This window comes from Penicillium malachiteum (genome assembly GCF_028827825.1).
Source record: "Penicillium malachiteum strain IBT 17515 chromosome Unknown utg000005l:1.0-9002435.0:326005.0-9005861.0, whole genome shotgun sequence".
Lineage (NCBI taxonomy): Eukaryota > Fungi > Ascomycota > Eurotiomycetes > Eurotiales > Aspergillaceae > Penicillium > Penicillium malachiteum.
The window spans coordinates 6,848,966-6,862,937 of record NW_026643099.1 but is presented as its reverse complement, the minus strand read 5'-3'; the positions used below and the strand labels follow the sequence as shown (position 1 = coordinate 6,862,937).

The window sequence follows — 13,972 nt, the reverse complement described above, 5'->3', positions numbered from 1 at the left end:
GGCCATGATCGGAGGGCGTGGATTCGCTTATCCGTTTTTATAAGTTGCGCGGGACCCATGGCGCGGTATTCCGTATGTATCAATAACGGGGATGACATTCAAGGTTCCGAGGTTTGGATTGTGGGTCATGACAGAAACGTCAATAGGTCACTCGTAACTTGAAATATGATGCATGCTTCGATGATGATTTCTATGATTCCTCTGATAGTTTGGAGGATCATATACTCCCTAAATGTGGCGTTCGTTCTACCTTGAGATCTTCACCTCCCGCCAGCCGTGTCGGCCTTTCTGAGGTTTGATAAAAAAGGGTTTATGCTCTGGACTGGAGTCAAGCTCCAGAGCATTTCTTCCAAGTTGTTGCAGGATGGTACTTCTTCGATCTTGGGCGTTATTCATACCCCTCTTGATTGCACTTTTGGCCGGCCTAGCATGTGCTGATTCACAGACCCTTCCTTCATGCGCTGTACGAACCCCAGCGCTTCTGTTTTTCCCCGCATACTTTATCTAGCTGACATGTGGACCTTGCGCATAGGAAAACTGCCTTGTGGAGCTGGTCCCTCAATCGACATGTTCTTCCACCAACGAAACATGTATTTGTACAAATGTCAACCTGCAGGCCGAGTTGACGAGCTGTGTTTCGGCAAATTGCACAATGAAAGAAGCTCTTAGTGCGTGAACACGATTAATATACACGATATTCGCATTCTAACCGATCGGACAGCTGCCTCTAATGTCACACACACGGAATGCGGGGACCCAGTTCGAGATGACACTTCTTTGAGCATTGTTGTACCAGCAGCTGGGATGAGCATATTCGTGGTGCTCCTAATTTTGAGACTTTACGCGCGCCTAGTGGTCGCTAAAATGGAAATGGGATTAGACGATTGGGCAACTATCTTCCTAGGAGTGAGTTACTATCCCTTGATACAAATCGGGACTTCTGACTGATGATCATAGGTTTGCGCTGTCCCCGTCAATGTCGGCTCGATAACGCGTAAGTTGGATCGATTAATGGAATATCGACAGAGATACAGGTTTTACTAACCACAACTACAGTGGGGAAAGCCGGTCTAGGGAAGGATATCTGGACGCTCGAATTTAGCAAGATTACTCGGGTTCTCTACGTACGGTTGTCATTTGCGGATTTCGCGCCATATTTCCAGCATCGCTAACATGTGTCTGCAACAGCTTTTCTATATCCAAGAGATGCTCTATATCATCTGCGTCTCCCTCGTCAAGATCTGCTTCCTGCTATTCTATCTCCGAATCTTCCCCTCCGATCGAACCCGTCGCATCATCAAAATTTCATGCGCCGTCACAATTGCATACGGCTTGGCATTCCTCTTCGTATTCGCATTCCAATGCTCGCCTGTTAGCTACAACTGGAATAGCTGGGATGGAACTCACGAGGGGTCCTGCGTGCAAACCAATACCATGGTTGTCACTGCTGCAGCATTGAACATTGTACTGGATATCTGGGTTATTGCTCTACCGATTCCCCAGGTCTTGAAGCTTCAAGCCTCCATCACGACGAAGCTCCAGGTCGTATTCATGTTTTCTGTTGGTTTCTTGTACGTTCCCATTTTCTACTTAGTAATACCTTCAAGTTTAATAACTGAGACTAACGTTATTCGATTGATAGAATTACTGGTGTTGGTATATATCGCGCAGTCATGCTCAAGATGTTCGCAAACAGCACCAATCCAACATGTATGCTCCCCTATCTCTTCCCTCCACATTTGAATGGGATAAAGAACTGACAGATATCAATCAGGGGACGACGCCGCTGGCGGCTACTGGTCCGTAATCGAGATCGACGTTGGAATCTTCTGCTTATGCATGCCCGCCATGCGATCCTTGCTTGGTCGCCTAATCCCATCTGTGTTTGGCACGACAAGAGACGCTAGCAACATGCATTCGAGTAGTCAGAAGAAAATTCGTGCTTCGGTTAGTGGACGGGACACGAGTTTTGTTCATTTGATTGAGATGGATAATCATGAGGATGGGAAGGTCCGGCCAGATACTTAATACTTTCAACTTGAAGTTGTAAAACCACATCTGCTACATAGTTCATGATTTGCGACAATGAATATATTTATACCCCGAACGATATATTTCGAAAGCACTAGTATATAGTATCATGATGCCAGTCCGGACGGTGGATCTCGGGTGACGGATCAATATTACCGAAGACTTCAAATGTTGTTCAAGATCCATTTCCCTGAGAGCTTCCAAGGTTTGATGGCGAGAGAGAACTTTGATGAGAGATTCGCAATATAAATGGAAGTTCTCCGTCCTCTTTTGCGGTTACCAGGCCTCGTAGCCATGCTCAAGTGCTGGACGAAGTAGAGTGGCTCTAGAGATATCCTCATCCGGGAGAGAGCCACTCAAGCATGAATCGACTGGAGGGCCGGTTGTTCAAATGTCGCAAAGGGCAACGTCAGTCTCGCAGGAAAGTGATGAAAACTCCGTAGTCACTCCCGACCTGGGCAAGCGATATTGAGACATGATTATTTTGCTATATATTTCCTTTTCACGGTCCTTCTAGTACATACGACCACAGGGTGTGGAGAACAGGGCTTCCCGTCCGCTCAGCCGTACTTAAGCCACACGCCGGTCAGTTAGTAGTATGGTGGGTGACCACATGCGAATCCTGACTGTTGTATGTTTTTGCTTGGTTTGACGTTTTGCATTGTTGATTCGCAGAGAAACGTCCACCAATATTTGAGCAATTTTTGGTGTCTCAAGCTACAGAAGTTGGAAGTTCCATGAGTAGTATACAAGTCCTCACGCCGCGCTTCGCGCGGCACTGCCAGTGAAGCAGCGACTCGCAGCATTTGAAATTGGGAGAGGTATGTCCTCAGCACGCAAGTGCTTGGCTAGATGTGTCTACATAGTACTCTCAGATAGGTATGTTCACATACTTAAGTACAGGACTCACTCTGAGTCAGTAGCATCTACAGGTGACTAATGACTGACACCTCTTTGTATGTAAGTACCTACATGGTTACCTACTGGGCTACCTGGAGGGGATGGCTACCTGTTAAATAGTTAGATATAGGCAACTGGCAGCCCTACACATGTCTAGAGTGAGAGATATCTAAAGTAGAAGTAAGAGATAGCTAAATAAAGCGGGATATACTCACGTTGAGATGTAATAAACAAAGGAAAATATAGTCTTTGATAAATCTAGGGTCTCTGAGTATTCTGCCAGACGGTGAGGAAACTCGAAAAACCACTGTAACCCAAGTAGAAAAAGAGGTCTAAATTCCAAGAGGCAGAAACCTTAGCTTGCACATGTGGTACTATCAAGTCAAGGAGGCGGGTAACAACTTTACCCCACCTTTGAGAGTGAAGCAGCCAATATTCGGTCAACTTGAAATTAGGTCAAAGCGTGCAGCTGAAACAAAGATTCGGGAAGGGCGACGCTCCCTCATGACTCTTTTGCTCTTACTGCATTGTGAGTGATGCATGATTGGACCGGGTCAGACAAAGAAATCGATGCTCCTGCCTTGAAAACTTTTTCGCGGCAAACTCGGAATCTTCCACTATTAGAACCCTGGAGTCATATATTGGACTGAACTAAGCCTCAGGTCTGATTGAGCGAGATAATCAAAACTACTACTTGGAGAGCGACACTAAAACTCTGAATCGCCTATCGCTTTTTTTGATCTCGCTTTCTCGTTTGTTCATTGAGCATACTACTTAGTAGAGGCTTTCCACCAATCATGGCCGATTGTCTTGCGACCGATACGTAAGTTTCGCGTGTACCATCAGAAATATCGATTTACTCATATCGAATTATTCTGCAGTCAGAAGGATGTTGTTTCCCACCTAGAGGCAGCCATGTCTGATGTGGAGGACGTCATGAAAATGGCCAGAGTCCCCTCTATATCGCTTGGCATCATTCATGAAGGAAATCTTATCTTCAGGAAGAGTATTGGTCTCAGAGATGTCGAAAACAACCTTCAAGCAAATAGTGATACCTCCTACCTCATTGGATCATGCTCAAAGATTATTACCTCTACGGCGCTTGGGCTACTGGTAGAGGAGGGGAAATTGATGTGGGGGGGATAAGATTCGCAGGCATCTACCTGACTTCGATCCTATTGAAGACCCAGAAATTGGCGAAAATGCGACTCTAATTGATGCCCCTCGGCATTCCACGGGTCTTGCAAACCGCGTTGTGATATCCTTAGGACCAGATGGCATAATCTCAAATGCAGCGAATGATCATCTGGCTATGGTGAACGCATTACCAACTTCATGTACTTGAGACCAACGTTTCCGGAAGTGTTTCTATTACAGCAATGCTGTATTTGGACTTATTCCTCAAGTCATTGAGGTGACTTCAAATTCCCGATTTGCCGATTTCGTCCAACAAAGAATCCTGGAGCCCTTAGGGCTACAACAGACACTGCTTCATGAAGCATCCGTGCAAAATAATGATAACCTTGCGTACCCATACACTCCGCAGAGCAACGACTCTTGGGTTAAGATCAATAACTCTACGACGACTGAGAATCACAGTCCGATCCTGGGTGCCCTTGGGATGCGCAGCTCTGTCAATGATCTGCTCTCTTTCCTGGCTGCAGTCATGCATAGGTATGACGAGGAGAGGGGTTTAGAATCACAGCCAGCTCTTCTTTCATCGTTAGTCACAAACAATCCTTTACGCAAAATTGTCCGAATGAGGCATTCCTGGTGGACTCTTCCCACAGATGATGGATTTCCGGACGAAACTGCGTATCTCTTGGGACGATTCAAAACAACTTTACCTACTACCGCTCTCGGATGGGTTCTCTCAATAACTATGGGGGTACCCAGGAGTCAATCATCAGTCGCGAATCCAAGCCACACACTCTCTACGGCAATATTGGACATATCAATGGATCTGATGCTGCGAGTTATATATTCCCTGAATCTCACACAGGAATTGTAACGCTGAGTAATGCATCTGATGGACATAATGCTGCCGAAGCGGTGGCAAGGATATTGATTCAGGCTATATTTGACCTAAAACCACACGTCGATGTTCCGTCTCAACTTCAGGAGGCAGGTAGGCGTCGTTTTCAAACACGTGCCAACAAAGTCTTGGAGTGGGAGAGTCACCGGGATGTCACCGCGTACACCAGCCATCCTGAAGATTTTCTAGGCACTTACATTGGCCTAAATACATCGCGAGTTAATATCATCAAAAGTGATACTGCAACCGCTCACGTCTCAGTACAATTTGCTGATGAATCTAGAACTGGTATATGTGACTTGGAGCCGTACAAAGCCGACTCTTTGAGCTTCTTGCCAACTGACAATGACACTTTTCTTTCCCGCGGAATGCTTGACTGGGATTACTATACAGTTGGGGTTTTCGAGTTTTTGAGGGACTCCGACGAACAGGTAGTTGGATTTTGGTGGCAGTGGGAACAAACTGATTGGCCAGGACTATGGGTGAAGCAAAAGGATGGAATGACAGAACAGGATACTCAAGAGATCATATCAAAATTTGGCAGATTTCGCAAAGCTGAGAATCAGAAGACCAGCGCCTACGTTTATGGGGAATTTTATCGATGTTATAACTTGCATCTACTAGTACAAGTTTGCAGCATTTAACCATTGGAAACAGACTTGCTAGCGTAGAGACTACATAAGATAACAATATGTGCCTTCCAGCCAGTGTACTTATAGCTTCCAAAGTTTCCTCCGCCATAAAGATGTCGTCGTTCCAATATATTATGATTATGCTATCCTCCTCTCCATGAACTCGGAAAGTCTGGGCGCCCACGAGATTGCAGCCAAGATGCTCATAGACAAACTTTTTCATCGTACTGGCTATGTATGGATCACAGGCCACATCCAGCCCTTTTCAGATACTACAACTTCTCGGCCCCAATTGCACAACATGGTCGCCGCTCCACCGTGACGACGATGAAAGTTTAGATATGTAAACAGGTAGCCACTCCAGATGTCAAGCTCTGCATGTGGAGATGGATTTGATTTCCCCCCCCCCCCGGGCCCCCCACCCTCATTGTACGAAGTGCTTCTGAAATGTAGTCAACTGCCAGTGGTACATACATATAAAGATCATAATCAGGACATAGGCCCTCTATCAGAACATTGAATAGTATATACCTAGGTATCTATGATCCGAGTCCTATCTTAACATTTGAATGAAGAAATAATCTGCCTGTGCAGGTGAAGGTGAGAGAGATAGAAAGATAGTAGAAGGAAGAGGGGGTGAAAAGGAGAAATATAAGGGGGTAACTATAGCTTATCTCAAATACGAAAATGTAGCATATGCGTGTGCTAAACATTTGAAATAAGAGGTTAGCCGTTCAGGTGAGGGGTCTTCAGGTGGGTGAATATGTATCCGCCCGGAATTCCCTGAAGAGGGCTGAATGATAGGCAGAAGACTATATTTTCCTTTGTCTTTTACATCTAAACGTGAGTATATCCCGTTTTATTTAGCTATCTCTTACTTCTACTTTAGATATATCTCACTTTAGATATCTGTAGGGTTGCCAGTTCCCTACATGATATATCTCACTATTAAACAGGTAGTCATCCATCCCCTCCAGGTAACCCAGTAGGTAAACATGTAGGTGACCCCGTAGGTAGCCCGTAGGTACATACGAAGAGGCGTCGGTCATTATTGATGCAGTCACCTGTAGATGCTACTGACTCAGAGTGAGTCCTGTACTAAGTATGTGAACATACCTATCTGAGAGTACTATGTAGACACATCTAGCCAAGCACTCGCATGCTGAGGACATACCTCTCCCAATTTGAAATGCTCTCTGCTTACTGCCCTGGTGGCAGTGCCGCGCGAAGTGCGGCGTGAGGACTTGTCACATATTACTACACTGGTACTAGCCTTATCTGCTTCCAAGGTTCCGAGGCTTCACTATGTAGACGGCATTCCGCTACTTATAACGACCTCGGGAACTATGACTAAAGACCTATGAAACCTCCAGGGCTTGGCCTTAGGGTGGATTGAAGAAGGACGTAGCATGAGATGATCATTGGAGTCTACAGGCTACGTAAACGCAATGAAGTGGACCATTATCACGATGAAAAAGTGACTTGAATTTTGACATTGGAGGGGCTATATGAAAAAGTCAAGAACACCAAGTTCCTGAACTTCGCATCACGGCTTGGAGATTTGCTCGTGCACGCTGCCACTGAAGATAGCCGTTGACCATAAGGTCTTCCGCAAGTTGAACCTGTTCCCGAGCCAAGATCACCGTCTCATCTTCGTTTTGATTTGTCGCAACTTGCCGATTCACAGGCAGGATGGATAGATGAATGAACCGTTGATATGCCCGTCGGTTAGAACGCCGGGGTTCATTTGCCACAGGTGTCGTAGTCCGCGAGAAGCTGCATCGACATCCTTGGTCGTTCCAATGACAGTTTGCGCATTCCCGCATTCCCGGGACTATCACACATGTGGCAAATGGACCTCTCCCGCGCCTGCATGCCGCGCATGGCACTCGTGCAATTCGTCCCACCACTTGGGCGATCAGAAATTCGACATTAGGGATCCAATTTCCAACAGTCCGGAAAAAGGCGTTTCCGTCCTGCTCCTCTCGCGTTGCGGGCTCTCAACGAGGTGCGTATTCGCGGAGCCGAGATACCAGGGTTCTTGAGTCGCCCGATAATCGTCTTCCACGCCTCCATGGGTATGACTGGGTATATGCCGCCCATATACCCAAGATATTGCTGTTTACTAGATACCGTGGACTGGGTATGTCCTCGTATGGAGACCGATAAGTTGATCGTGAGGTATCCATTTGAAAATCTGCATATATTGGCCCGTTGATGCTCATTCTCTCTGATATCTAGGATATTCGGTGCAAAGGCTTGCCGGAGGGTTATAGCTGAATGGTTAAGAGAGATTGTGATATATCGCAAGATGCCGGATTGACGGGATTGTGAGGATTGGAAGGGATCAAGTTATGGAAGAGAGAGAGAGAGAGAGAGAGAGAGAGTATTTCCACTATATAGTCGTTAGGCTGCAGGTATGGAAACTTGAGCATAATTCATACCAACTTCTCTAGGCTTCTATTTGATCTTTCACTGACGTTCTTTTTCTTCTTCTCACCCCCTCTCATCCCTAAGTTTCTTCGAACTACTTTTGTTCTTCAGACTTCTCACTTTCCACCTCCCATAGAATTTTCAAGCTCTACACATCATGGCGCAGTGGCTTCATGAAATTGGAATTCCTAATATCTGGTATATACCAATGTTGGCCCATAATTGACGCAAGACTCAGATCATAGTGGACTACCTAATCTTCGATTAATTGAATCTAATTTGGTGCCGGCTCATTTATGATACTACTAGTATGCATCTTGGCAATGTCGAGCGATGTTAAATGGATAACTGAAAAAACTAAATGGACACCCTTCGCCTGATTACGTTCAGTCTATACACCTCCCTTGCACATATCAAAGTCTCCAAGGCTACTTCCTACAAGGAGAAGTGAACTAGTAGGTACTCAGGTAGGTACCCCTATATGTACTTATAAACACAAGGTGGTAGACCATCAAGGTCTGATAGAGAAACTTGAAGGTACTTCCAAGGTTTACGGTCTACTGTGTCACTCTGTAGAAAACGTTCGAAATTGAAAGTGATTAGGAAGAGACACCGATCTGCAAAGTTTCGAATTATGATCAAAAAGAGGTCGTTACTAGTACTACTCAGAGTTGAAGAAAATATCGGAAATCTGGAGAATTACGAGGTGAATCTGAAGGCAGACCAGGTTCGAAGATATAACATCGTCGGGAACCGTTGGACAGGGAAAGCACATGATAACCACAGAGCATCTAGGCCTTCACGACTCCTTGGCCCAATGCTTGCCACTCCATAATCCTCCAGTGGTCCAAAGCCAATAGTCCCGACCTTTGATCAGCCAAACCATGATACCAGGCTGTCGGAAACCCATGAAGGCGCCCACGCCCTTGCTTCTCCCAACTGGCACCAGCTGAGTTTCTCGAGTGTCTTCCTTAAAGTGACGATCTTCTCCGACAGAGGCATCTTGCTGGACAGCGAGTAGCAAATCACGTTTCATATTCGCACACAGGATGGGAACTGTATTCAGTATGTTGTGCACTGCCGGACGCGCATGCGACCCCACGTCTCCAATTGCATAAATCAAGGCACCACCGTTAACAACACGCAGGGTCCCTGGGTCAGTCTCCACGCGCCCATAATCCGTCAACAGAGATGCGTCAACAAAGCTGCTATTATAGGTCATGCCAGTAGCAGGGATATAAAGATCAGCTTGGAGTACTTTCCCATCCTCCAGGGTCACTGTCGTATTAGCCGTCAGAGCGTCCTCTGCCCCTGCCCCTGCCCCTGGTGGGGAGACTTTCGTAACACGCGATTTCTTGATGACCGTCACACCGACCTTGTTGAGAAGTTTCTCTGCTTTAGTCGCGAGCGCAGGTCGCAAGATGGGAAGAATTTTTGAGTCCGCTGTGACTAGAGTAATTGCGACCTTGGGGTTCTCCAGTTTAGAGTGAAACCACCCGGCCCGACCGTTGAGATATTCGCCCAATTCGCCAGCTGTCTCTACCCCTGCCGGGCCTCCACCCGCAATGACAATATGTTTGGCGGTAGGGAGGGCGGCGCGAAATTCATTCCAGTTGGCGCGTAGAGTTTCGGAGTCGCGGTTAAGTCCGAGTAATGGCGATGCGGTGGACGCGCCGGTAGCGATGACAATGGCATGGCAATTAATCTTTTCGGTGTCGCCGTCTTTCACGCTTACGGTAACACAGCGGTCTTGGTGGTCAAGGGATGTCACAGTACCGTGAATGAATTTGAATGTATCCTTGGAATACTGCTCAAACTGCGCCGGTATGCTGACAAAGAGCTTATCCTGCGGGAACATATCATCTGAGATCAACGCGCGAGGACACGCCGGGCGGCACATGGCCTCCGAGGACGCGCTGATCAGGATGACCTGATAGCCCTCTTTTCCTGGCAGCTGAGGAACGACATGCTTGAGAAGGTAGTGTGCGGTGGATAGGCCTGCGTAAGAGCCACCCAAGATGACAAGGTTTTGCTTGGAAGTTGCAGTGTCTGCGGCCATTTTTCGTTCAATGAGAGGTCAGGAAAACTGTAAGACGCAAGAGATAGAGAAATGTGGAGATGAATGATGACAAGTCCATTAATCCTTCACGATGGACCAATCCAATCTCATAGCCGCCACCCCCTGGCCTATGCAGAATGGGGCTTTCGCTGTAGTCCAGCACCACTGGGTGTGGCTGAGGAATCCTAGACAGGGATGTTGCAGAACAAAGATCCTCGGCGCCCGACAGCCGTCTACGGGGCTCGGATCCCGCATTTTAGACAGCTTAATTCGTGACAGCTCAGTCATTCTTCGGTGCCCCTCGGTGGCCGAGATTGTAGGCGGGGTATTGGAGGTTGTACAGATGAGTCCGAGGCCGCGAGTAAGTGAATAGTTCATAGTAGATGTTTCTAGGCATTGGAAGTATAGAAAAAGGTGATGATTCACGCTGTCTGATTAACCTTCTTGTCACATTTCCTCACATCCAAATATACCTGCTGACTGCGATCAAACGAACGTCTTGTCTTACTACCATGTCGGCCCCTACTCAATCCACCCCTGTGTTTAAGGCCCTTACCGAGGCGTCCTTTTCAGACTCATCTCTGTCTGAAGAAGCAAAGCGAAATGCCCTCTATTGGTGGAACACTAGCGCCAATGATTTGGCCAGAATGCTCCACCAGGCCGACTATAGCGAAGAAGTTCAACGTGGATTCCTTTCCTACTACCGGGATAACATCTGTCCTCGACTTGGTGGCAAGCCAGACAAGGATGCTGCCGATAGTGGAGTCGGCTGGGATGGCAACCCTTTGGAGTACAGCTTCGAGCTGAAGGGCTCAACCAAGAAGAAGTCGGTACGATTTGTCGTCGATCTCACCGAGCTGCGACCCGCCGATCACAGCAACCCACTCAGCATGAAGCACACACAAGAGATGGTTGATCTCCTTGCTGAGAAGACCCCTAACTTCGATGATACGTGGTACGGAGTCTTGAAGAAGTGGTTCGTGTATGCGCATCTCTCTCCAGAGGAGCAGACTGCGTTGATCGCCAAGGCTGGGCAGCAAACCTCTGTTATTATCGGTTTCGATATCTACCCCAAACTTACAACTCCCGATTCGCTTCCCGTTATGGGCAAGGTTTACTTCCCGCCTTGCTATGTTGCCTCCGACAAGGGTATCTCTCGCTGGCAAGCCGTGCGCCAAGGTATTCAGCAGCTGCCGGGCGTTGAAAAATTCCCCAACATTCTGAACTCCACCGAGATAATCAACGACTATCTTTCATCGAAGCCTGACTCATGGGAGATGGGAACCCGCTACTTGGCCACTGATCTGGTTTCACCCAACAAGGCCCGCTTCAAGGTCTACATGCGTTGCTTTGATACTTCATTTGAGGGTATTTGGGACTACTACACTCTCGGAGGTCGCATTCCCAATCTGGATGAAGATCGCGAGAAGTTCCGCCAGCTTATGGATCTTGTCAGTGGCACCACCTATGCCGAGACGAGAAGCAAGGATGATATGGAAATGCCCCGCTTCACTTCCGCAACAGGAAAGTTGACAGCTATCTACTTCAACATCTCTCCCGACAACCCTTACCCCGCGCCCAAGCTGTGCATCTACCCTTCTAATTTTGCTAAGGATGATGGAGTCATTGCAAAGGGTCTGGATGAGTGGCTGGAGAAGTATGGTTGGAGCGATGACACCAAGTCCATGGAGGATCAAGTTAAGAGTGTATTGTATGTTGATTCCAATTCCTCCGATGCATCTGATTATTTACTAATTCTTTTTCGAACAGTGACCATCGTAAATTGGAAGAGACCACAGGTATCTTCACTTTCATTGGAATCGGAAGAAAGGAGGACCCAACCAAGAAGGAGCTCAGCATCCAGGTGTATATGACTCCCGAGTTGTACCGAACACCTCGTTTCTAGGAAGCCCAGTGGACAATGACAGCATATCTAGCCGAGTGAGCTGATTCGTTTAGACATTTGCGACCGATGTTTTTGTAGATCTAGTTTCCCCCCCCAACCACTGGAATCCACATTGAATTTATTCATACCGCATTTTGTCAGGGCCCTTCATGATACATCATAGTGAACATTCTCAATTGGAACCATCATATGCAAGGCCACCACTAAGTGCAGATCATGGAAGATCTTCACCATTTGCACTGGTTCGTATTCAACAATTTCCACATACTCAGAAAAAAAAAATCAATTCGGTAGACAGAAAAAAAAATTTCACTATATGTCTTGCAGATGTTTCTCGTATTGGGGCGGAGATTGGAATGCTGACTTGAATTCGGAGTCTTATCTCTAGTTGGAAAGTGAAGGTCACGGTGATGGAGATTTAATTTATGACCAAAAAAATTAAAGGGGCCACATGGCTGGATTATGATCTAGACTATGAAATCAATGATCAGAGCTTCAAGTTTTTTTTTTCTCCAAAGTATAAAAGATCATCAGGGATTGTGGGAACATACTAAGTATGCAGGCTCGCTCGTTAGCGCCGGATTAGCGGGAGGGCCGGTGACTCGGGAGGGAGATCTCGGTCACTCCCCGGCCATAATCAAGTCGATTCCGATCTGGCCGATAACTAGTGAAAGATTGAACAAAACACGGTTGTACACTTTGTTGAGAAAGCTTGAATTCTGCATGTTTATCAATAGAGATTGTCTTATCATGAAAAAGGTATCAGCTTAGGCTAGAAAAAAATAAATATGACTGTCAAGTACGATCGGCATACATGCATGATTCCAATTGGACCCAGACCGACAGAAGTGCTTCAATGTTTGAGTTGATTGAAATGCATTCCAAATGAATAGTCTAAGTATCGACCAAATTGGGCTGGGGAAACAGAAAAAAGCAGAAAGGTACCCATTCCAGACGTACAGATTAGGGATTGCCCAGCAATCATTCAATGTACATCTATGCAATGTAAAGCTCATGTGGAGCACGAACCAATCATTTGATTACATTATTTATGGAAATGACTCCCTTTTCCTGATCAGGAGGAAGTTGTGCGACAGGTAACACCTTAGCCCCCGCCACTCCGGTCCTCCCGTGTGGATCCTGGTCAGAGCATCATCGCCCATACAGTCAGAAAATTCGACATCATGCAGGCGGCTGAAACGCAGCAGACTAATTCGTAGATCATGATCGTTAGTGGCGGCGGGAGAAGCATCTAATCTGTGATGTTACTCTCAAAAAGTCCCATTGTGCCGTGAATATTGCATTTTTCTCAATAATTGATATGGCTGTGGCGTTCATGTGCGTTTTAAATGGTCTAGTCTCAGGGCCCCTGTTATCTCAAGTACTCTACGGAGTACAATTCCGTGGAGAGTCTAACAAATACGAGGATACTATTTGCAGGAACAACTTGCATGCATGTAAGTAGTCATATCAGGCTGGGTACCATTCCACATTCCATAACGAAAACTTTCAAGGTACTTGACGAAAGCTCTGCCAAGACCAAAACTGTTGGATACTCATTCTGACATTATTTTTTTTTCTTTGCCACGTGCATCCCTCTCGCGGCTACGTAGATCTCCTGCTTATGGTAAATCCATCATCGTATTTGAAGCAACGATATCCAAGGTACAGGATGAAACCCTTAAAACTTTAAGGGTTCGCACTAAAATCCGTAAATAGGAATGTTAGGCCATAGACTCCACTTTCGATCTTTACTATTATGTAGTAATATGGATTTTTTTTTAATTTATTTTGGCAAAAGTGGGACATCTAGATCATCCCGTAGTGCTGATCAAAGTGGAGTCCCCGGCCGAAGATCCTCCCGAGTCACATATTTGTCTCAAGCACCCGATCAGGGTTCTCATGCGAACTCCCAAGCGCTAGTATTCCGCCCCGCTCATGAAAAGAAAAGAATCACTTGAACTCACATATATTAA

The 13,972-nt window shown here is 46.5% G+C and overlaps 5 protein-coding genes across 5 annotated transcripts; 4 read left to right on the top strand and 1 right to left on the bottom strand.

Moving 5' to 3' along the window:
• Positions 1-652: 652 nt before the first annotated feature.
• N7483_012540 (uncharacterized protein) lies at positions 653-2,028 on the top strand (the record flags this gene model as incomplete). Its single annotated transcript, XM_057095967.1, has 7 exons — positions 653-668; positions 722-906; positions 958-994; positions 1,057-1,124; positions 1,189-1,571; positions 1,643-1,710; positions 1,775-2,028. The coding sequence occupies 7 exons, from the start codon at positions 653-655 to the stop codon at positions 2,026-2,028; spliced, it is 1,011 nt and encodes a 336-aa protein (XP_056941938.1).
• Positions 2,029-3,728: 1,700 nt separating this feature from the next.
• Positions 3,729-4,077, top strand: N7483_012539 (beta-lactamase/transpeptidase-like protein; the record flags this gene model as incomplete). The annotated part of the gene is made up of 2 exons (XM_057095966.1): positions 3,729-3,754; positions 3,813-4,077. 2 exons carry the CDS (start codon positions 3,729-3,731, stop codon positions 4,075-4,077), a joined length of 291 nt encoding a protein of 96 aa, XP_056941937.1.
• Positions 4,078-4,794: 717 nt separating this feature from the next.
• On the top strand, positions 4,795-5,610 carry N7483_012538 (uncharacterized protein; the record flags this gene model as incomplete). Its single annotated transcript, XM_057095965.1, has 1 exon — positions 4,795-5,610. One exon carries the CDS (start codon positions 4,795-4,797, stop codon positions 5,608-5,610), a length of 816 nt encoding a protein of 271 aa, XP_056941936.1.
• A 3,220-nt stretch (positions 5,611-8,830) lies between these two features.
• On the bottom strand, positions 8,831-10,090 carry N7483_012537 (NAD(P)/FAD-dependent oxidoreductase; the record flags this gene model as incomplete). The annotated part of the gene is made up of 1 exon (XM_057095964.1): positions 8,831-10,090. One exon carries the CDS (start codon positions 10,088-10,090, stop codon positions 8,831-8,833), a length of 1,260 nt encoding a protein of 419 aa, XP_056941935.1.
• A 512-nt stretch (positions 10,091-10,602) lies between these two features.
• Positions 10,603-11,996, top strand: N7483_012536 (uncharacterized protein; the record flags this gene model as incomplete). The annotated part of the gene is made up of 2 exons (XM_057095963.1): positions 10,603-11,801; positions 11,861-11,996. 2 exons carry the CDS (start codon positions 10,603-10,605, stop codon positions 11,994-11,996), a joined length of 1,335 nt encoding a protein of 444 aa, XP_056941934.1.
• Positions 11,997-13,972: the final 1,976 nt, after the last annotated feature.